Raw genomic sequence first — 21939 nt, forward strand, 5'->3', positions numbered from 1 at the left:
ACATTTCTGCCCATCGTCCCCAGGGCCAGGACCGATAATGACTGGAGCCATGCCCCTGGCCTCAATCCGCTATTCCTACGACTCTGTATGCGCTTTCACCGTGTGCCACTTATTCAAATGTTGTGTGTGTGTGTGTGTGTGTGTGTGTGTTCGGGGGGGGGGGTGTTTCCAACTGTATCTGTGTGTTGCGTTTCTCCGCTTCGCGTTTTGTGCAGTCTGTTGTTGGTCTGCAGTTCTCTGGTGCGTCTGTGTTACTGTGTCGTGACTCTGTGCCTGTCTGCTTTATATGTCTGTTTTGTTGTGTGTCTACGCTGTGTACACTCTTGCGTATCTGTGTCTAGACTCTTTACCGTGTGTTGTGTTGTGTAGATCATATGTGTTCAGCTTGCGTTTGTGCCATGCGCTGTGTCTGTATGCGGGCCTTCTCCGCTGCAAGCGCAGGACGTTTGTGTGTTTCTGCGGTGCGAGTCCCGCTTGGGTTGTTCCAGGTCTGTCTGGGCAGCACGTCCCTGCGCCTCCGCACCTCCCCGCTGTGTGCCCCGCCAGCTGACGTCTGCGCCCGGCGCGCAGAGCTGGGTTTCCTCGACAAGTGTGTGCCGGCCCCGGGCGCCGCGCGCGCGCGCCTCCGCAGAGTGGCCGAGCCGGGGCCCCGCGTCCGTGTGCGCCCGCGCCGCGTGTCTGCGCCCGGCGCGCGGTGGCGGAGGATGCGCGCCCGCGGGGGCGGGGGCCGGGGCGCGGCGCGGGGGCGGCCCGGGGGCGGGAGCGGGCGAGCCGGCGGGCGGGCGGTGCGGCGGGGCCCCGCGGCCGCGGGCTCCAATGGCGAGGCCGGCGCGGCCCCCGCTAATTACATAAGCGGGACGTCAATAATTCGCGGGAAAACGCGAAAAAGATGGCGCCCCGCGCCCGGGGGGCCCCTTCCTGAGCGCCCCGGCCCCTCCCTCCTCCTCCTCCGTCCCCCCTCCTCCCCGCGGCGCCCCCGCCCCGCCCCGCCCCCGCCGAGACCCCGACCCCGGCCCCACGGGCGGACACTCGGCCGGGCAGCCGCGGGCCGAGCGCAGCCGCCTCCGCCGCCGATGCGCCTGGTGGCCAGACTCCAAGTGGGACCGGCGGACACGCAGCCTCGCGGTAAGTTCAGCGCTGCAGGCGGCCGGCCCGGGCCGGGGACTCCTCGCCACTCTCGCCTCTGCTTGCAGTCATCCCTCTTTTGGAAGTTTCCCTGGACTTTGGCGGGTCAAACGCCTTGGGGCGGGGAGGGGTTTTGGAGTCCTGGAAGATGCACGCCTGGGGGGCGGGGGGTGGTGGAGAGGGGTGAACGGTGTCCACGGGAAGGCAGGAGCCCCGCCCGGGTCCCCGAGCCTTTGGGGGGGGGCGTGTGTGACAGGTCGCTATTCCCGTGCCCCAAATCTTTACTTTTCCTGTTTGGTGGGGGACGGGCCTGGAGACCGACGGGGCCGTTTGGGATTTTGCTCACGTCCGAAGTCAGGCTGCAGCAGGATGGGGATGGGGGGAGGCCTGGCGTCGGAGTGATTGAAGATCGGAGCGCTTGAACCCGAAGGGGGGTCCTTCTGCAAGCGCTTTCCCCTCCCGAACACCCTTTTTAAAAAGCCAACGGCCGCCCTGGGAGAGGCCCCGGCGCATGAATCATCCTCGCTTCCTGCCCCCGCCCGGCCCCGCGCTCCGGGTGCCGCGGATTTGAACTGGACGCCGCCGAGAACCCGCAAACAGGCATTTCTTTGCAGATGGGTTTGAATCAGCCAATCACAGCCCGCGGGGGCCCGCTCCGGGAGGATGGAGGCGCGGGTGGAGGGGGGGCCCGCCACCCGAGGGCCCCCGCTCGGTCAGGGAGGGGGGTGCGGCGACTGGGCCTGCTCCCAACGGCGCGGCGGGGGAGGAAGTGTCAGTTTGTGAACCTGCCGCGGGCCCGGGCCAGGCCCGGCGGGGCAAGACCTTGCAGCGCCCGGCAGCCAGGTGGCAGGGAGAAGGCAGAGATTTGGACCGCACACCCTGCCCAGCGCCTGTGCGCTGTGCCCTGGAGAGGAGGGAGGAATTGGGGGGGCGGGGAGCGGTGGAGGGAAGAGGATGCGGCCGCGCCACCATCTGGAGAGTGAAGACCCCAGCAATGCCCTGCGTGCCCCGGGGCCCTTGACATGCACACACATGTGCTCCGTTTCCTATACTCACCGCCACGAGGCTGTGGACATCAAACAGCGGCTCACAGGAGCACACACGCACTCACACGGAAATAACACACACGACGGTCTCCCTGTAATCTCCAGGTAGTCGTAACAGCAGGTGCCCAGGAGGGGCTGGGATAGCGGGTGCAGGGGACGGAGGGCTGTGCTTTGGTTTAGCGAGAGGACTGGGGCCAGGTGAGCCCAGATTGGGGGCTTTGGGGTGGGGGCTCTGAATGCCACTGAATACTTTGGGGAGCCACAGAAGGTTTCTGCGAGAAGAAGAAGATGGGAATTGTTGGCCCTGGGGAGGAGTCTGGTGGGGAGGCAGGAAGACAGGGAGTGGCCTGTTTTGTGCTGTGCCTCGGTGGTACCATTCTGCATCCCAGGTGCTCAGCAGCTGAGTAAGCATGAAACACTCATTGAATGAATGAATGAATGGCCCAGGCAAAATGAGGCCTGAACTCAGACCAGGCCAGGGAGACGGACAAGAGGAAGCCAGAAATCACTGTGCTTGAAGTTGGCTGGTTGTGGCAACTCATCGGTTGGAGAAGTCAAAGATGCTCGGGTGTTCTGGGGACCAGAGTAGTGCCGTTAGCAGGAAGTGGGGAAGCAGCGGGAGCAGTGGGTTTCATAGACTGGTGAGAGACAGATGTAGAGAGGTTGGCATGGTGATGACTTCACTGCTTGGAGCCAATTTGCATCTGAGTAAAAGCATAAGTGAGTTTAAATGTCCCAGCATTGGTTTCCATTAAATCATCCCATAATTGAGAACAGAAAAGGAGATTACGGAAGACACAGATGGCCAAGTCTATACCAGTTCATAAGCCACCAGGAGTTTTACTTTCTAGGTGAGTTTTCTCTGGATAGCTCTCAGGAGGGGGCAGGGGTCTGAAGACCTCCCACTACTCTCCTGGAGAAGGCCCTCCACTCAGAGAACATGGGGCATATTTGCTTTAGGGATAAAACCTCTGGCTCCAAAGCCAGGGGGTATGGTTCAGATCCCCCCCACACACACATAGCTGGGCAGGGGGATTTTGCTCTGCGTTTGGTTGAAAGAGCCGTTCTCTGTACAAGGCTTTGTGGTAGGGGTGGGGCAAGTGCAGGACTTAGAATCAGCTCACCTGGTTATGGACCATGGCTCTGCTTCTGACCCCAGAGTCACTTCCCCTTGCCAGACTTCAGTTTCCTGACCTGTAAAATGGGAATAACAGTGACACCCTCCAGTGAGATGATAAAAGCATCTGGCACAGCGCAGGTTACATGCATGGTTGCTGCTTTCCTTTCTCCCCTCTCTCCTAAAGTAAGGAGTAAAAACCCGATCCTTTCTCTTCCAGTGTCAGTGGAAGCTGATGGAGAATCGAGCTCTGGACTCAGGGACTCGGGACTCCTATGGTGCCACCAGCCATCTCCCTAACAAGGGGGCCCTGGCAAAAGCCAAGAACAACTTCAAAGACCTGATGTCCAAGCTGACGGAGGGCCAGTATGTGCTGTGCCGGTGGACAGATGGACTGTATTATCTTGGGAAGATCAAGAGGGTAAAGCCTTCCTCCCTGGCCCCAGTTCCCCAGGCTCAGCATCCCTCTACGCAGACCAGGGGTGGAGGATGGGAGATTGCTGGCAGATTCCTGCCGTGCCCTCCTGCTCCAGACCTGAAAGTGGAATGAGGTGGAGCTTGCAAAAGCAGGTGCCATCCTTAGGGCCATCATCTTTAGACAAGTGCTCCAGTGAGCACAAGGCTCAAGTGAGCACAAGGCTCAAGTGCTCTGTGAGCCTACAAAACAAAACAAAATCAGGTTGGAGAGATCACAGGTGATCATTTGGCCTCCGTATTCCCACCAAGTTGCCATCGCCTAGCCCCTCGCTGCTCAACTGCAGGGAGTGGGCGTGCACAACCTTCAGGACTGCCAATCTCCTTCTGGCCTGGCTCTACTTTTTGGAGCACAAAGTGACTCTATGTGACCCCATGGGCTATTCCAGTCCATGGAATTCTCTAGGCCAGAATACTGGAGTGGGTAGCCTTTCCCTCCGCCAGGGGCTCTTCCCAACCCAGACCATGGATCAAACCCAGGTCTCCTGCATTGCAGGTGGATTCTTGGAGCACAAGGAAGGAGTCTAATCTCTCTGCCCTGTGAGGGCTGATATGGGAGAGGAAGACGCTGTTCAAGCAGCTTTTCCCCAGCTACTGTCTCACACTGCTTCTCCCTCTCTCTGCTCCAGGTCAGCAGTTCTAAGCAGAGCTGCCTGGTAACTTTTGAAGATAATTCCAAATACTGGGTCTTATGGAAGGACATACAGCATGGTGAGTATTCCTGTGATTTCAGGCACCCCTGCCCCACCCCTGGTCCAGTCTCCTCTCCTACCTCCATTTTTTTTTCCTTCTCTCCTTCTGTCTCTTAACTTCTGGCATCTGGCCTTGTCCTTGGAGATTACCAGTTGTACATTTACATGAAAACTCATTTATGACATCTGTCATCCTCTTGAGTATTCGTACCTCATGAGGGAGGCAGGCAGATGGAGAAGGCAGCTTGAGGAGGGGTGGGAGAGCAGGGTTGTGTTCCCGGCTGCCCAAAGCTCTGGGTCACTCTGGGGCTAGGAACAGAAGGGGCCCAGGCAGTCGGAATTGAAACCTTTCAATGTAAGCACAGTGTCCTCTTATCAGCATGTTAAAAGAACTAGGAGGCAGTGCTCTCCATGGGGGAAAGACCCAACAAGTCTGGAGCAGGCAGGGTGATGATGGACCTAGCAGGATGGAGCTGGGCCCGTTTCCGGGGCTGAAAGGGAGCTGGGTTGGGTATCATCCCTTGCCCTCAGAGGGCTGACGCTGTCTTACAGAGACGACAAACTGGCGGCATCCTTGCCACCGTTCTCCCCTGCCATGTACATGACAGACATCACTGATCAATCAGAACACTCATTTTCAACATGGAGTGCCAGGCAGCCACTCCCAGTGAGTTACCATGTGAGAACAGAGCTTGTTGCCGTTCATGCTCTAACAGGAGGACTGACATGGTGCCGTGTGAGGAAGAGGCAGGTTTTGGGGCCCGACATTCCTTGGACCAGGCTTTCCCAATGGCTCAGCAGTAAAGATTCCACTTGCAATGCAGGAGACACAGGCCACATGGGTTTGATCCCTAGGTCAGGACGATCCCCTGGAGAAGGGAATGGCAACCCGCTCCAGTACTCTTGCCTGGGAAATCCCATGGACAGAGGGGCCTGGCGGGCCACAGTCCATGGGTTCTCAGAGTCAGACACGACTGAGCGACTACACCACCACCAGCGCCGTTGAGTTACAGGAAGTCAGTTTCTGAAGAATCTGTTACTGTAAGAGACGATTTCAGGAGCTTGCCAAGCAAAGGCCACAGGATCCAGCCAGTTAGAAGAGTGTCCAGGTTGCCTTGTTCTCCACGATGTTGTGGCTAATGCAGACTGATGCTTCTCCAGGCCCTTGAAGCATCTAGGGCTAAATGTACTATTTAGCCTTAAATGTACTATTTCAAAATCCAAAGCAATGAGGGTCTCCTGTCCTGGGCTGCTCCTCACAGAGGACAAGGGCCCTCTGCATTCAGCCGGGATGAGAGCGCAAGGCCAAACTCGCTGCAGGTACTGATCTGGCTTCATGAAGCCAGTGGAGACTTACTGAGACCCACGGTCCTCTTGGGACTCTTGAGAAATATGACTGCTGTCAACTGGCAAATGGTCGTTTAGTATCTAATAAGTAGTAGAGGAATGGAAAGTAACACAATTACAATAATAAGCCGACCTATTTTTATTTCCTTTTCTAATCATATGAATGTGATTTTACATGAATTCCTGAGATTCAAACTTTTCATTTTTTAAGTAACTGCTTTATTTTCCTGGGATCATATTCAGGAATAAGAGGCAAGAGACCATTTATTCAGCAAACATGTCTTGAACACGTGTGATGCACCACACCCATGTGAGGTCCTGGGGACACAGATGAACAGATACCTTTTCTGTCCTTACCGAACTTTCCATCTGCTGAGGGAAATGAGACTGAAACACACATGAAAACGTACTTACTTTATTCATTCAAACCCTTCACACACAAACACGTTTATTCTTCAGTAACATCAGACTTCAAAGAAAAAAAGAGAGAGAGGGAACCTGTAGATTAAAAGCAATTGAACAAACTTAAAATTGTCATGGACCGTTGAGACAATTAGAAATGCAAACGCTGAATTTGTTGATGATATTAAGAAATTATTTTTAATATTTGGGTTCCATAGAGGCACTAGTTCTTTTTTTTTCTTTAAGAGAGTAGTAGTCTTTCAGAGATGCCTACTGAAATATTTATGGAAAATGATTGGGTATTTGGGGCTTGATTCACAATAAAACAGGAGGGGTAGTGGGTGGGAATACAGTCAAAACAAGACTGTGAGTTTGTGACTGTTGATAAGAATACGGAGTTTCACTATAACATTTTATTATTATGCCATAATAAAAAATGTTTAAAAGTTATTTAGCATAAAAAACTTCAGCAAATCCAGTTAAATTAAGCAGGAGAAGCATGGTATTATCAAAAGAACAAATGATTTGGGGGACTTCCCTCGTGGTCCAGTGGCTAAGACTCCATGCCCCCAACTCAGGGGGTCCAGGTTCAATCCCTGCTCGGGGAACTAGATCTGACATGCCTCAACTAAAAGAGAAACCTTGCCACAATGAGTATTAAAAGACCCTACATGCTGCAACTAAGACCCTGTGTATCCAAATAAATAAATACAAAAAAAAAAAAAAAAGACAGCCAATTATTTGGGAGCTCCCTAGTGGTCCAGTGGTTAACACTCTGGTCTTCCAATGCAGGGGGCGTGGGTTCCATCCCTGGCTGGGGAACTAAGATCCTGCATGCCTTGAGGTGTGGCCAAAACAAAACAAAAATCAAATGAGTTGATGTCAAACATCAGTGGATTTGAATCCCCCTCCTTCTGCTTTCCAGCTGAGCAAGGGATTCACCTCTCTGAACCACAGTTTTCCCCACCTTTAGAATGGGGTACTGGTCACAGGCAGCTCACAGTGGTTGGAGAGGTTCAGTGAGTCGGCCTCTGGGGCCCAACACTCAGACCCAGAGGCTCGGCGCCTGGGCTCTGGTTTTAAGACCGGTCATTCCCATGAACCCAAGCTGACCACACAGGGCCCCTTTCTTTCAGCTGGTGTTCCAGGGGAGGAGCCCAAGTGCAACATCTGCCTGGGGAAGACATCAGGGCCCCTGAACGAGATCCTCATCTGTGGGAAGTGCGGCCTGGGTGAGTGTGCGCAGACCTGGGGGTCCCCATCCCCCGCTGGCTCGGGACCCTCTCCACGTCCAATCCCCCGGGCCTCAGCTGGCTTCCTGTTTCTCTTGGCGGGGTAGAGTGACGAGGGGCCAGTCTCTGGGAATGGGGGCCCAGGGAGGTGATCCTGGGGGAGAGCTGGGGCTTCTGGAAAGGGAGAGAAGTTAGGTGCTTTGGAGCCCCAGGGGGTGGAGAGGATGGGTAGCAGAGGTGGAGCACAGAGGCTGAAGTCAGACCTTGCGTGCTTCCTGCGCTGGGCCCACGCTGGCTCTGAGTGGCCTGCTCGGACCCCATCTTGGCGGCTGTGCCAGCCAGTAAGTACCCCGGCAGCTGGCAGGCACATGGCTCCTAGCACTCCCTGCTCCCTCGTGGGCACTCACCGCCCTCCTTTGCCCCCTGCTAGGTTACCACCAGCAGTGCCACATCCCCATCGCGGGCAGTGCCGACCGGCCCCTGCTCACACCTTGGTTCTGCCGACGCTGCATCTTCGCGCTGGCTGTGCGGGTGAGCCCTCCATCCTTCCCACCTTGCCCACCCTCCCCCCGCCCTGCAGTCTGGAAGCCCAGAAACTCTGGACTCAGGCCTGACTCCTGGTCACAGCACCTGGCCTTGGAGGCAGACAGCGGCTGCCGCTTACCGGCTGTATGCCCTTGGCCCGGTTCCTTAGCCTCCCTGAGCCTGATTCCTCCGCTGCTAAATGGATACAGGTTTGGTGTCAGGCGTAGGAGGCCCCCGACACATAGGGCTTTGCTGATAACAGAAAAATCCATGTAAGCGCCCACTGTCGATATATATCGACTGTTGTGACTTTTATTGGTGTGCTTATTCTTGTTAATACTATTGAAAATGCAGATCCTTGGGGATAGAGAGAGGATGGATCTGAGATTGATGAGAAAACGCTCCGTGCGTTTCTGACTACATTGGAAAGGCTTGTCCCACCTGGTCCGGCATTAACCTTGATAGCCTTGATGGGGATCCACGTGTGGTCCAACCGGGACCCCCGGCGGGTGACTCGGGCCCTCATCTCCCCGCAGAAAGGCGGCGCGCTAAAGAAGGGCGCCATCGCCAGGACGCTGCAGGCCGTGAAGATGGTGCTGTCCTACCAGCCGGAGGAGCTCGAGTGGGACTCCCCGCACCGCACCAACCAGCAGCAATGCTACTGCTACTGCGGCGGGCCTGGAGAGTAAGGCGGAGGGGCGGGGCCTCCCGGTGGGCGGGGCCCTCCCGGTGGGCGGGGCCCTCCCGGTGGGCGTGGTCTTCCAGGGAGGCTGGGGCGCGGCTGGCTGGGGTAGCGAGGCCCCCAGAGAGGAGCCCACAGCCTCCCACAGGCTTTCGAGGCTGGAGAGCCGCAGGCTAGCCCCAGGAGGCGGGGGCGCGCTGGGGCCGGAGGTTTTCTTGGGGCTCCATAGAAGAGAAGGGAGTGTCGAGCAGTGGTTACCAGCCTGGTCCCGTGTCCACGTTCTCCCAGCCCCTTAGAGCTATGCTGCCCCGCGACTCAGATCGTTCATGTAAAGGCTCACACGGTGCCTGGCACTTGGTAAGCACTTAGTAAATGTGAGCTCTTCCTGTTGGTGCATGGACGTTGGGAGAAACCTTTCCATCATCAGGAGCAGTGAAACAGGTTGCTGGTGAGAGGTGAATGTCCTTCTCCCTGAAGCTGTGCAGGCAGCGACTGGGCACGTTTGAGGATGCTCTGGAGGGCGTTCTCTCCCTGATGTAGGTCAGGCGCCTTTGATCTTCCTTGTGGCCTGGGCCTGCGTGTAGCCGTGGGCGACTGGGCCGGCTCCCTTGGGCTGACTGCACCAGCCTGGTGGGAGGAACCACAGGAAGAGAGATGGAACCTGTGCTCACCGGGAACAGCCCACAGGGCTCCCTGAAGTCCTGAGTCTTGGCCCCAAGTTCTGCTGACAACCACTGGGGGTCTGAAGGCTGTGCTCACGACCTCGCTGGGTGACTTGGGCAAATCACCTGAAGTGCTTCATCTCTCAAGTGAGATTAATCACCTTGGCCCCATCACCCTCTGTGGGTGTTGTGGGGCCTTTGGGATAACAGGTGGAGACAGAGAGACCTTTGCAGCACTGAGGCGGTGGTTCTCAATGATTACTGGGCAGTTGCTCAGGTGACTGCAATATGCATCTCCCAGGGGCTGCCGCAAAGACTGAGTAGACCTGGAACAGGTCCAGGAATCTCCTGCATTTTAACCCAGAGTCCAGGTGATTCTGATGCAGGTGGGCCATGGACCACACCTGTCAAGGTGTGAACCTATCCTTGTTAATTAAGAAAATACCTCTTTTTGGTTTTCATTCTTATCCAGTGAGTAGTTGTTGAATGGTTGTTACAGGATAGATACAGCCTCAGGTGAGGGGCTCACAGGAGCCTTCATTTTCCCATGAAACGGCCTGGGCAAACCTTTCCCCATCAGTGGTGTTTGGGAAGCGGTGTGTGGGGCACAGACCGAGAAGGGGGCTCCAGTGTGTGACCAGGAGCGTGGGCTCTGAAGTCAGGGAGGTGAGGATCTGAGTCACTCTCCTCTCCTTGCCTCCAGAGTAACCTTGAACAGGCTATCTGTAAAATGGGAACAGAGGCCCCTGTTTGGGCCTCTCACCAGTTGGTGAGAGCAAATGATGCCATGTTACGTCCTGCTGCTTGGGCCTCCCCGGCCCAGCCCGGGGCTCGGTAGCTGTGAGTCCTCTTCCCTCTCCCCCGCTGGAGGGCAAGTTTGTGCTGGGGAAGGTTGCTGAGGCCGATTCCTGGCCGGGAGTGCGGGCCTGGCTGACCCTGGCTCCTCTGGCTCCAGGTGGTACCTGCGGATGCTGCAGTGTTACCGCTGCAGGCAGTGGTTCCACGAGGCCTGCACCCAGTGTCTCAACGAGCCCATGATGTTCGGGGACCGGTAGGTGCTTGTCTGCTCCGACAGCCTCGGGGTGGGGGCGGGGGCGGGGGCAGAAGCTGCAGCAACTCCTTCAGATTGCCTGCCAGACCCCAGACACCTGGGCTCCGGGACAGCATAGCCTCCTGTCTACGGAGGCTGCTCAGGGTTGGGAGGTCTTCCCAGTAGAGGGGCCGGCTGGACCACATCCCCAGTCTGCACTGACTTGCAGCGGACCCTAGACAAAGCCCTGCCTTCCCCAAGCCCCAGTCTCTTGAAGGGTCTGGGAAGCAGGAGGGCCACAGGCCTGCCCCACCCCTGCCCAGGATCATTAGAGGAGCCACAGCGAGGATGGATGACTTGATCTGGCCTCTAACAAGGGGGCCAAGCTAGTGGCAGGCGTGTGTGTGTCAGACCAGACGTTGTGTGTGTCTTGGTCGGTGTCTCGTGTGGTTTGTGACTGAAGTAGGTGCACGTGCGTGTGTCTCTCAGGCAGAGGGGAAGAGGGGGTCCCTGCAGCCCAGCCTTGTTCAGCTCGCTCTGAGCTCGGCCACAGTCCGGGGCAAAGCTGTTTGGGGAAGGGTTTGAGGTGGAGGTTGGCAGGGGTGGGGGGACAGCTCTTGGTCCCTGTTCTGTCCCATCTCTGTCTCCTCCTTGGAGGGAATGAGGACAGTGCTGACCGTGGACAGCAGGTGGGGGGCGAGGGTGCGGACTCGGGTGGGCGGCAGAGCCTCTCCCACCCCTGGGCCCCTTTTCTCCCCCGACAGGTTCTACCTGTTCTTCTGTTCCGTGTGCAACCAGGGCCCCGAGTACATCGAGAGGCTGCCCCTGCGATGGTGAGAGGGTGGGGCTTGGCCCAGGCCCCCTCCTGGCCCCTCTCCGCTTCTCCCCTCCCGCGTCTCCCCAGGAACAATCCTGCCTCCAGCCCCCAGACCCCAGCCTTGCCCCTGCCCTTCAGCCTGGAGCCAGGGCGCTGCAAGCCTGGCTGCCGGGCTGCTGCCTCACCCGGCCCCACCTACGCGCACCCTTGCCCAGGGTCGATGTGGTCCACCTGGCTCTCTACAACCTGGGCGTGCAGAGCAAGAAGAAGTACTTCGACTTTGAGGAGATTCTGGCCTTCGTTAACCATCACTGGGAACTCCTGCAGCTTGGCAAGGTATGCACGGCTGCGGGACCTGAGGGTGGCGAGAGTCCTTTCCGCAGTGGGGTGCCCTGAGTCCAGAGGGGTGAAGGCTGTGCCCGGGGTCACACAGTGCAGAACTAGGGTCTGGGTCTCCGAGCACAGCTCTTCGGGAACACTGCCTGTCCATGAGGGCTGCTGAGTAGAGACCAAGGTTGAGTCTTTGAACTGCTGTATCCCTGAGCCTGAGCCTGAGCCCTGCAAGGGGCTTCCTGACCCAGGCTTTGGTAGTAGGTGGCTTAGGGCCTCACCGACTCAGCTGTAGGGAGCTGGGGGTGAAGTCTGGCTGGAGAAGGGGTCTCTGCAATAACCCACTCCAAATTACCTGGCTAGGATGGAAAGTGAGGTGGGCCTGCCCCCTGCTGGCCGTACTCTGAATAGCAGCGTATTCAGGGGTGTTCACCAGGGGTCTGGGGAGCTGGGAGTCACGCAGTGAAGTAACAGACCAGAGACTCCCAGGATTTCAGAGGTGGAGAGCCACTCGCTGATGATCGCACAGCTTTGGAGCTGAGCCAGGGCCTCCCCAAGCACTTCCCCGGCAGGGTCAGCCTTCTGTGACACCCTCAGACCCTCTCCACCACACCCAGAGGGAGGCGTCTTCTCCACTGACTGCCCTGAATCCTTTCGTGAAACAGGGATTTTTTATTTTTAAGTAATGTTTATTCTTGGCAGAAGTTTCTTGTGTAATAACATCTTCATTTACAGTGTTTGATAATTTATAAATGACGTACATATTATTAATGTCAAGCCCTAAAAGATAGGTAGAGCTGATATTTTTTTAACAAGTTTTTTCTCTGATTTATATATATAAAAAAATCCTACATGCTCCTGGTAGAAAATTTTCAAAGTACCAAAAAGTATAAGAACGTATACCTAAAACCATCCATATGCCTGCATCACACCACTCAGAGACATCTAATGCACACGTTTTTCTTTTTACATGAGATTATACAGTATTTGCATTTTTTATTGAAGTAGAGTTGATTTAAAATATTGTATTAGTTTCAGGTATATACAGCAAAGTGACTCAGTTATAATTTATGTATATATTTCCATATTGTTTTCCATTTTAGGTTGTTACAAGGTATTGAATGTAGTTCCCTGCACTGCACAGTAAATCCTTGTTGCTTATCTGTTTCATATGTAGTAATATGTACCTGTTAATCCAACACCCCTAACTTATCCCCCCCCATCCTCTTCCTCTTTGGTCGCCGTAAGTTTATACGCGTGCCTGCTAAGTTGTGCAGTCATGTCTGACTCTTTGCGACCCCATGGACTGTAGCCCACCAGACTTCTCTGTCCGTGGGATTCTCCAGGCAAGGATACTGGAGAGGGCTGCCATGCCCTTCTCCAGGGGATCTTCCGACCCAGGGAGCAAACTCTCATGTCTCCTGCGTTGGCAGGAGGTTTCTTTACCACTAGTGCCACCTGGGAAGCCCAACCTTAAGTTTGTGGGAATGTAAATTGGTGCGGCCACTATGGAAAACAGTATGGAGGTTCCTTTAAAAACTAAAAACAGAGCTACCCTATGGTCTAGTAACCCCACTCCTGGGCATATATTCAGAAAAGATGAAAACTCTAAGTTTAAAAGATGCATGTACCCCAGTGGTCATAGCAGTACTATTTACAATGGCCAAGACACAGAAACAGCCCAGGTACCCACCAGTGGATGATTGGTATAAGAAGACATGTAAATATGTAAAAGGATGAAAATGTTACCCTTTGCAGTGCAACATGAATGGACCTAGAGAATATCGTACCAAGTGAAGTCAGACGGGCAGAGAAAGACAAATACGTCACTTATATGTAGAATCTAAAAAATAAATAGACCTGTACATAAAACAGACTCATGGTATGTACAAATTTAAGTCAGTTTTTTTCAGTTTACATTATATCGTAAATACTTTTCCATATCATGAAAGTTTTTAATCAACATTTTTCATGGCTGCGTTGGTTTCCTCCGTAGTTTACTTACTTGTTTCCGTCCTGCTGGGCATATAGTCTTTTTCCCCCCATTTTTCATATTTGCCCATCATTAGGAACATGCTGCAGTGAACTTTTTTTTATATAAAACTTTGTTCGTGTGTCCTGTCCATACGATAGGATCCATGAAGCACCATTACGAGGTCAAGGGCAGGGACATCTTTAAAGCTCTTGATACATTTACGACAGGAGTTATTCTCCTCATTTACAGATGGGGATGTGAGGTCAGAGAGGTGAAAAGACTTGTCTGAGATCATGGAACAAGTCAGTGGTCCTCACCCGGAGGACTCAGAGCATCCGAGGGTTGAGGGGAAGGAGGGGACAGGGACTGAGGCCTTCTCGGAGGCCACGTGCCGGGTCTGACTGTCTGTTCCCCCACAGCTCACCAGCACCCCTGTGACGGACCGAGGACCGCATCTCCTCAATGCACTGAACAGTTACAAGAGCCGGTGCGTACAGGGAAGGGACGGCGTGCTGGCGTGGGGGCGGGCGGGTGGGAACGATGGGCCGGATTTCAGGCGTCTTCCTGCCTCGTTACCTTCGTACCAGCTGTGCTGCCCTCCGGGTCTCCCTCTGCTTCTCTGTGACTGTATCACGCATCCTTCAGGATCCAGGGAGCATGCACCTTCTTTGGGATGCCTCCCCTGACCACTGCAGCAGCCTGACCCTTTTTGCTGCTGGGTTCCGCTCCATAGGGGGCTGCCCGCCTGCTCTAGCCATCTGGGCTTCTGGGCCAGGCCCAGAGGCCTGGATGCATCAGCTTGGGTGGGCTGCAGCCGCCTAACTGTCCCCAGCCTGTTTTCCCATCTGGACTGTTGAGTTCTTCCTGGGACACACGTGTCCCCACCACAGGGAGCGCCCAGGCGCCTCAGCTCGGCAGTCTGGGCCCGGTGTGATCAGATCCTGCCCACACCTTCCGCCACGGGCCCTGCGGTGCTTTGCTCTGAGTCACAGCCCCTCTGAACCCTCTGCTTCCCTCCCCAGTGATTTTGCTCACTCTCCACCCCAGACGCTCCTCGGTCCCTTTCATTCATCTGCGACATCAGCGACTGTCCATTGAACTGTGTCAGCCCTGTGTAGGTGCTGAGGCCACAGTGAATAAGACACGGTCCCTGACTGCTGTGAGACCGCCCCAGGCCTCTCTAGAGAGGGTTATCCACTCTGTCTTCCGTCTTCTCCTGCTCTGGGGCCCAGACACAGCCCTACCTACGCTTGAGCGCATGGGGCCTCCTGCCGTCTCCGTGGACAGTCTCCTGGGGGTAGGACTGCAGCGAGGCCCCTCTGAGGCCCCCAGGCAGCTCAGCCAGTGACGGAAGGGTGCAGGAGCTCTCCGGATCGCAGGGCTGTGGCGCCCTGTGTTTCCACCATAAGGGTCCCCTGGGAGCGGGGTGAGGCCGTCCTGCAGGCAGAGGTCTCCGGGGGCTGGTTGAGGCAGAGAAGTAAGGGGGGAGGAGCGCGACGCACGAGATGCGGAAGGACAGGGGGGAGCCGCCGGAGCCCCCGTCCCACAGGCTTTGCGGACTCGTGGTCTCCGCGGGCCGCTCTGGATTTTAGCTCTGGGTCTGGGGAGGCCGAGAGGGAGGTTTTTAACACTTGGCTCTCCTCCCCAGGAGGATGGACGGACAGGCTCCAGAGCTTTCTCCTCTCCCTGCCCACCCCCAGGTTCCTCTGCGGCAAGGAGATCAAGAAGAAGAAGTGCATCTTCCGCCTGCGCATCCGCGTCCCGCCCAACCCGCCCGGGAAGCTGCTGCCCGACAAGGGCCTGGCGCCCCCCGAGCACGGCGCCGCCTCCGAGCTGCGCAAGAGAGGGAAGAGCAAGCCCGGGTCAGTGCCCGGGGCCCCAGGGCGGGGCCGCGGCCGGCTCCAGCGCCAGCCCCTCCGACGGGCTGTGCAGTGACGTCCGCGGGAGCAAGGCAGGCCTCCGGCCAGTTGGTCTCAGCCGGAGGCGCCCTCGTGGGCCCCGCTGCCTCCACCACAGCCCCTCGATGGCCTTGCTCGGAGGGGAAGCTGGGACCCAGGCTTGCTGGCTTAGGGCCGAGGCAGCGAGGCGAAGGGCAGGGAGAGTGGGGAAGGGGTCCCTGGCGCTCCCGGCTTCTTCCCAGGGGGCGCTAGTGGTAAAGAACCTGCCTGCCAGCGCAGGAGACATGAGAGTCGCGGGTTCGATCCCTGGATCGGGAAAGGTACCCTGGAGGAGGGCATGGCAACCCAGTCCAGTATTCTTGCCTGGAGAATCCCCACGGACAGAGGAGCCTGGCGGGCTACTGTCTGTGAAGTCACAGAGTCGGACACGACTGCAGTGACTTAGCCGCGGCCGCGCTCCCGGCTGAGCCCAGCCCCCCTTCCTGGGCATTGGGGCGGGGTGGGGGGCAGAGCTCCTGGATGCCTGGGTGAGGAGAGGTGCCACCACACCCGCCTCCACCTCGCACGCCTGCGGCCCCAGAGGACCCCCGCGCCTTCCCAGGGCTCCCCAGGAAGGACAGCCACACCCACGCTGTGACTCCACCCTCCCCCGGGGCCGCCTCTGACCGGGCCACCCCCTCCTGTTTCTGTCTCCACAGTCTGTTGCCTCATGAATTCCAGCAGCAGAAAAGGCGAGTGTATAGAAGAAAAAGATCAAAGTTTTTGCTGGAAGATGCTATTCCCAGTGTTAGTGTCTCGTTTTCTCGCTCTCCTCTTGCACACGCAGGGTCCACACCCACTGGGGACCCTGGCACAGAAAACCGGGTCTCCCAGAGCCAGGGACTCGCCACGTCCCCGAACAGAGAACCGGTTCCTCTGGCAGCTGGTTCCACGAGGAGGGGGTTCTCCTGAGCACCCAGAGCAGGGCTGGGCCAGGGCGGGTCGTAGCCTTGCCCCAAACTGAAGCCCCGGAGGGCAGTGACTCTGCTGAGGTCACACCCCGGGTGGTGGCGGAGCCCGGCCCAGAACCGGGGCTCTGGGGCGCTCCTGCATCCACACTGGAGCGCTCGCTGTGGGCAGTAATGTGGGCCGTGCCTCACGACTCCCCTGGGCCGTTTATGAGGCGCTTTCACAATCCTCAGGCTTTCCCGGTGGCTCAGCTGGTAAAGAATCCGGCTGCCATGCGGGAGCCCTGGGTTCGATCCCTGGGTTGGGAAGATCCCCTGGAGAAGGGAAAGGCTCCCCACTCCAGTATTTGGCCTGGAGAACTCCACGGACTGCGTAGTCCATGGAGTCACAGAGAGTCGGACACGACTGAGCGACTTTCACAGTCCTCACTCCCTTCTGCCATGCTGACACCTCTGGGAGTCAAGCTCGGGAGGGGCCGTTACCCACCTCTGCAGTGGAGGTAACCGAAGCCCGGAGAGGGGCCGGTCGGACGGTCAGCTGGAGACAGAGCCAGGACTGGCACCGGCGTGCCCTGCCTCCCCGGGCAGGACTGGAAGAGAGGAAGTGCCAGGCGTGGGGAGAAGGGTGCTGGGGGAGGGGGCGTGCTGCTCACCGGCTGACCCCCCGCCTCCTGTGTCCACAGAGCGACTTTACCTCGGCCTGGAGCACCAACCACCACCTGGCCAGCATATTTGACTTTACGCTGGATGAGATCCAGAGTTTAAAAAGGTAACAGTGAGGGGCCCGGCAGAGACGGGAGTAGAACTGAGCAGGGAGACAGACGCCCCCTATTTCCCCAGCCCTGCAGGGGGTGACACAGAGAGCCTTGGAGGCTGGGGAAACTCTCCTGGGTTTGCCGAGTTAAAGGGTCTGCACTGCAGAAGGCTGCCTGACGGGTCTTTCTGCATCAGGGCGTTCAGCCCGACACCTCACCCCCCCCAGCCCCCGGAGGCCTGCGGGGCCTCCGTGGAGCCGTCCCTGACCCTCCCCGGGCGCTTGCGGACACTCTCTGCTCCACGCCACCTTGTCCTTGGTGCCCCCATGGGTGGGACCACATCCAGCGGTTTTATTCTCCTGACTATTGACTATTCTCCTATCTCGGGCTCTCCTGTAGGCATGGAGGAGGGGGGCCAGGGCTTCGGTCACTCAGGCCTGGGCCCCAGCCCCTACTTGCCAGCGGCCAGCTGTGTGATGTTGGCGAAGTTCTCTGACCTCCCTGAGCCTCCTCCCCGGCCGCTGTGTGGCTGCTGGGAGACTCAGAGCCCTCTTTATCATCTCTTGTCGCCAACCGGGGAGGTGGTCAGGGAAGGCCTCTGTGACCGCTGGGGCTTTGAAGGCTTGGTGGGCAGGCAGTGGATGGGGGAGGAGGCGCGCCCACCGCCGTGGTGGCGGGCGGCTCGGTGGGAAGGGGCTCGGCCGAGACGATGCGTGCTGGGCAGGGGGGCCAGAGATGCCCGGGAAAGGCTCACCGCTTCCTCCCTCTCAGCGCCAGCTCGGGCCAGACCTTCTTCTCGGACGTGGACTCCACTGATGCCGCCAGCACATCTGGCTCCGCTTCCACCAGCCTCTCCTACGACTCCAGGTTAGCTTGCCAGCGCCGTAGACTCGTTCCGCCTCCCCCCACTCCCCACCTGTGACGGGGGGCTCTCTGCTCCTGAATGTCGGGACCTGGCCGCCTGTCCGTGTGGGTGTCGGGCTCTGAGACGCGCCGCTTCTCCCACTCCTCTGCCCCTGCTGCCGCGTGTGCGACGCCTCTTGCCGGGCAGTTTCAGGTCCGGCTTCTGTCATTCTCGGGCTCTTGGCTGCCACGTGCCAGGATTTTGTGAGGTCCGTGCCTCTGCCTGCAAGGTCCCCAGCCTTGGATCTAGGCTGTCTGAACCTAGTGTCTGTCCACTGGGGGTCTCTCTTTAAGGGAAGGAACCTGACGGAGAGGGGAAACGGTTTCCTGCAAAGTGTAAGGACTGGGAAGAGGGGACAGAAGCACCCAGGAGCCTCGCGAAGGGCACCGCGTGCTTCAGCACAGCAGGCCCTCAGCCGCAGAGGCGGGGCTGCTGCAGAGTGCACGGACCAGCTCTCAGCCGCAGAGGCGGGCTGCTGCAGAGTGCGCGGACCAGCTCTCACCCGAAGCTCCTCTGACTGTACTTAGGGCTCTCGTGGGTCTTGCAAGCGGGGAATTAAAAGCGTCATGCCCGTCGGAGTGCATCTGGTCTCCAGACACCTCTGGGTGTCGTTCTCTGCTGCTGCCTCCGTATTTTACCTCTCCTGTTTCTTAGGTTCTCGCTAGTGCTTCGATCTGGGTTTCTAAGTATCTGTGAACGTTTCCCTCTTCTTTATTCTCTCCCACCTCTGCCCTGTGGGGTGGGGGCGGGTGGTGTGGTGGAGACACGTTTGTTTCTTGGACTCGGGCAGCGCTGAGCTCCTCAGTATGAGAGTCAGGCTCTGGAGACGCGTGCAGCTAGGCTTGGGTCCCTGCTCCGCCATGCCCAGCTGGCTCTGTCCCCCGCTGGGGCCTCCTCGGGGCCGCCGCGAGGATTCAGTGAGCTCAGTGGGGCCTGGGGCCGGTGGAGCTCAGGGACGGGGCCTGGGGGGGGGTGACCCCATCTCATTCCCACCCTCCCCGCCTCGCCCCCTCCCCACACAGACGGACGGTGGGCAGCCGCAAGAGGAAGCTGGCAGCCAAAGCATACGTGCCGCTGCGGGCCAAGCGCCGGGCAGCCGAGCCGGGCGGACGCTGCGCCTCGGACAGCAGCGCAGAGGGGGCCTCGGGCCCCGAGCGGCCGGACGAGGGCGTCGACAGCCACACGTTTGAGAGCATCAGTGAGGATGACTCGTCCCTGTCCCACCTCAAGTCGTCCATCACCAACTATTTTGGCGCGGCGGGGCGGCTCGCCTGTGGGGAGAAGTACCAGGTGCTGGCTCGTAGGGTCACGCCAGAGGGCAAGGTTCAGTACCTGGTGGAGTGGGAAGGGACCACCCCTTACTGACCAGCCCCCCGAGGCGGCCCGGAGCCCTGGAAACCAAAGGAGAGGCGGTGGAAGCCTCAGGCTCCCCGGTTCTCCCCAGGCTGCAGGAGGGAGGGAAGCAAGAGTCGAGGGCCCGGCCGGGCCCCGCCTGCGCCCCTGCTGTCCCCGCCTGCTCGCGGCCCTCAGGCTCACCGCCCCTCCGCCCGTGTCTCTGAGGTCCCGCTGGCTACTCCCGAGTCTCCACGTGCTCCCTCCAGCTGTTCACCTGTCCCTGTGAGTTAGCATCCCTCCTGGCTCCGCGGAGGCCCCAGTCTGTCCCCAGTGTGTCCGCTTCCCTTTCCCCCTTCGGGTGTGTGCACTTGCACACCCAGCCCTCCCCTGGATGCCCTTCACACCTGACCCATCCCGGGGACCACGCCAGGAGGACAGAAGTCTTTGAGAAAGACGGGGCGAAGGTGGGTAAGAAGAGGCCGTGTGGAGCGCCTCTCCCCCCGTTCCCACCCCTCCTCTTGTGCTGGGGAGGCGGTGGTGAGGGTGGGAGAACGCCTCTGGGAAGCCTGCAGGGCAGAGACCCCGCGACTCGGGATCTGAGGAGGCTGGGTCTCTGCTTCAGAAGGCAGAGGGCGCAGGCTGCAGTGCTAGCTTCTGAGACCCGTTTTCCCTTCTCGGGTCATGTTCCCTCTCTCTTGCTGTGGAGCAGGCGCTGGCCTTGCAGACGGGAGGCATGAGGAGAGGCAGCCGTGTCCTGCTTACTGCATCTCAGACTGTCTCCTCCGCCTCCTGCCACAGCCCAAGGGCGCGTGCACACGCACACACGGGAGCGTCCATCTGTGTGTGCGCTCTCGCCTCTGGGCTCGCATGGGTCCCAGCCTCCAGGTACACACACCACACACACACACAGCCACGCCTTCCTCAGGTGCCAGCCTGGCTCCTGTCCTTTTGCCTTTTCCTGGGCCCTCCTACGGGCGCCGCGTGCTGCAACGAAACGTGAAAGTCCAGCTCGGGCCGGTGAGCCAGCTTGGAGCCGAGAGGGAAGCGCTGGGGACTCACACCTTCTCCCGTGCCCCCGCCCAGCTCTGAAACTGACAATCACTTTTGGGGGCAGCTTGGGACTTTTTTTTTTTTTAAGGGCCTGAGTCATTACATCCCCTCAAAAAAAGGGAAGCTTTTGTCAGCGGGAGTACAGAGTTCTTAGAACTGACATTAAAACTCAGACCCGTCTGGAGGGAGATCAAAAGTGGGAGGGGAAGGAGACCCCTCATTTTCGCTGCTTCCGGAGGCATTAGAAACTGACTCACTTGATTGGAAAGAAGTGCCTTGACTGGGGCGAGGGGTGCACCAGATGGGGGCCAGGCTCGCCAGCTGCTGCTGCGGCCTCCGGCTTGGCTGGGTTTTAGAGGCTGCCAGCTGCAAGGCGAAGGGGGATGAACAGTGAAGGGGCAGCTGCAGGCCTGGAGCCGGTCTTTCCATTATTAGGCCACCCCCCATTTGTGGGCCTTTGGGGTTGGGGGATGCTGAGCGCGCTCAGATGCCCCTTGCCTCAGTCCCCAGCCCCAGCCCCAGCAGTGCCTTTCAAGCGGGCCCTCACCTGCTGTGTGCAGCCTTCCCACTTCCTGTTTCCCAGTGTGGTCCAGGCAGGGATGGCTGGTTGGGCCCAGTTTGCTCCCGTCTCCGCCCCACCGCTGCTGACACTGATGCTCCCTAACGGGGGCCAGAGGAAGGGAAGCTGAGAAGCCAGCCCCCCCGCTCCACCAGTGCGTGGGACCCAGAGCCAGTCCCTGGCTTCCCGCCTGGCCCCAGAGCACAGCAACCTCCCAGCTCTGCCCCCCAGGCTTCTGAGAAGGCGCGGGACGAACAAGGCCTGTCGGTGCCCCTGCGCCTCTCAAGCTCCAGAGGCTCTGGCCTGGAAGAGGGGGAGGAGGGAGACAGCGTCTCCCCACTGGGAGCTCAGCGTGAGGCCTGGCAAGGCCCCGACTCCACGCCCCAGCGTTTCAGTCCTCCCTGGAGACAGCTGCGTTACTGCCAACTGACCTTATAACCCTGTGCACCTTCAGAAAGATTCATGGTTTTGAATTGCTGCTTTTAATAACATTTGTTATATTAAAATTATAATTAATGTGTCTGATTTACAATTTAAAGGCACCCTCTGAAAAACGACCTATCATTGCTCTAGTGAAGTATCAGGAAGGCACTGGAACGGTGGGGCCCCATCCCCTCTCTCATCAGCCTGCCACTCCTGCACCAGCCACCACATTCTCTTCGCAGTGATCTTACCTTTACCACCAGGACAGAGGACCTTTTTTCTGCTCTGACGACCCTACCCATGGGGACAGGAGACAGTAGTTGAGAGCCACAGGAATCCAAGCTGGGGCCGGAACTTAGAACGTGACCCCGTGAGGATGCTTGGTGCTTGGAGGCGCACGGCTAGGAATCCGGGGTGCGTTCCTGGCCCCGCTCTGCCAGCTTCCTTTGCTTCAGTCCCCATCCCGCCCCCCTGCGCCCCCACCTGCTTCACCTGCCCGGGAAGAATCCCCACTGGTGTTCAGCCCGCTAGATGCTGTAGGAACCACCTCAGAAACGTTACAGATCACCACCTTAAATACACCTCTGTAAGTCAGGGGTAGTCTGCAGAGAG

General features: G+C 58.2%; 1 protein-coding gene across 4 annotated transcripts; it reads left to right on the plus strand.

Annotated features, from left to right (window-relative positions):
- Nucleotides 1–868: 868 nt before the first annotated feature.
- PHF19 (PHD finger protein 19) lies at nt 869–21416 on the plus strand. Of its 4 annotated transcripts, none has more exons than XM_020893607.2 (15): nt 869–1125; nt 3509–3709; nt 4392–4473; nt 7340–7435; nt 7866–7966; nt 8497–8645; nt 10260–10355; nt 11099–11167; nt 11367–11487; nt 13876–13943; nt 15157–15318; nt 16053–16140; nt 16985–17070; nt 17828–17923; nt 18983–21416. In XM_020893607.2, the coding sequence occupies exons 2-15, from the start codon at nt 3524–3526 to the stop codon at nt 19323–19325; spliced, it is 1743 nt and encodes a 580-aa protein (XP_020749266.2). In that variant the 5' UTR covers nt 869–1125; nt 3509–3523; the 3' UTR covers nt 19326–21416. The 4 variants fall into 4 exon arrangements, with proteins under 4 accessions (XP_020749266.2, XP_070315290.1, XP_070315288.1 ...); XM_070459187.1 differs by lacking the exon at nt 869–1125 and adding an exon at nt 2053–2276; XM_070459188.1 differs by lacking the exon at nt 869–1125 and adding an exon at nt 2346–3022.
- The last annotated feature ends 523 nt before the right edge of the window (nt 21417–21939 follow it).

Source organism: Odocoileus virginianus, chromosome 31, assembly GCF_023699985.2.
Source record: "Odocoileus virginianus isolate 20LAN1187 ecotype Illinois chromosome 31, Ovbor_1.2, whole genome shotgun sequence".
In the NCBI taxonomy this organism is placed as follows: Eukaryota; Metazoa; Chordata; class Mammalia; order Artiodactyla; family Cervidae; genus Odocoileus; species Odocoileus virginianus.

Excerpts from the sequence above, each read along its gene's own strand:
- PHF19 (XM_020893607.2), top strand. The coding sequence starts at position 3,524 with ATGGAGAATCGAGCTCTGGACTCAGGGACTCGGGACTCCTATGGTGCC. Across the intron at positions 7,967-8,496 it reads TCTTCGCGCTGGCTGTGCGG|AAAGGCGGCGCGCTAAAGAA; the intron begins GTGAGCCCTCCA and ends ATCTCCCCGCAG. Across the intron at positions 17,924-18,982 it reads AGCCTCTCCTACGACTCCAG|ACGGACGGTGGGCAGCCGCA; the intron begins GTTAGCTTGCCA and ends CTCCCCACACAG.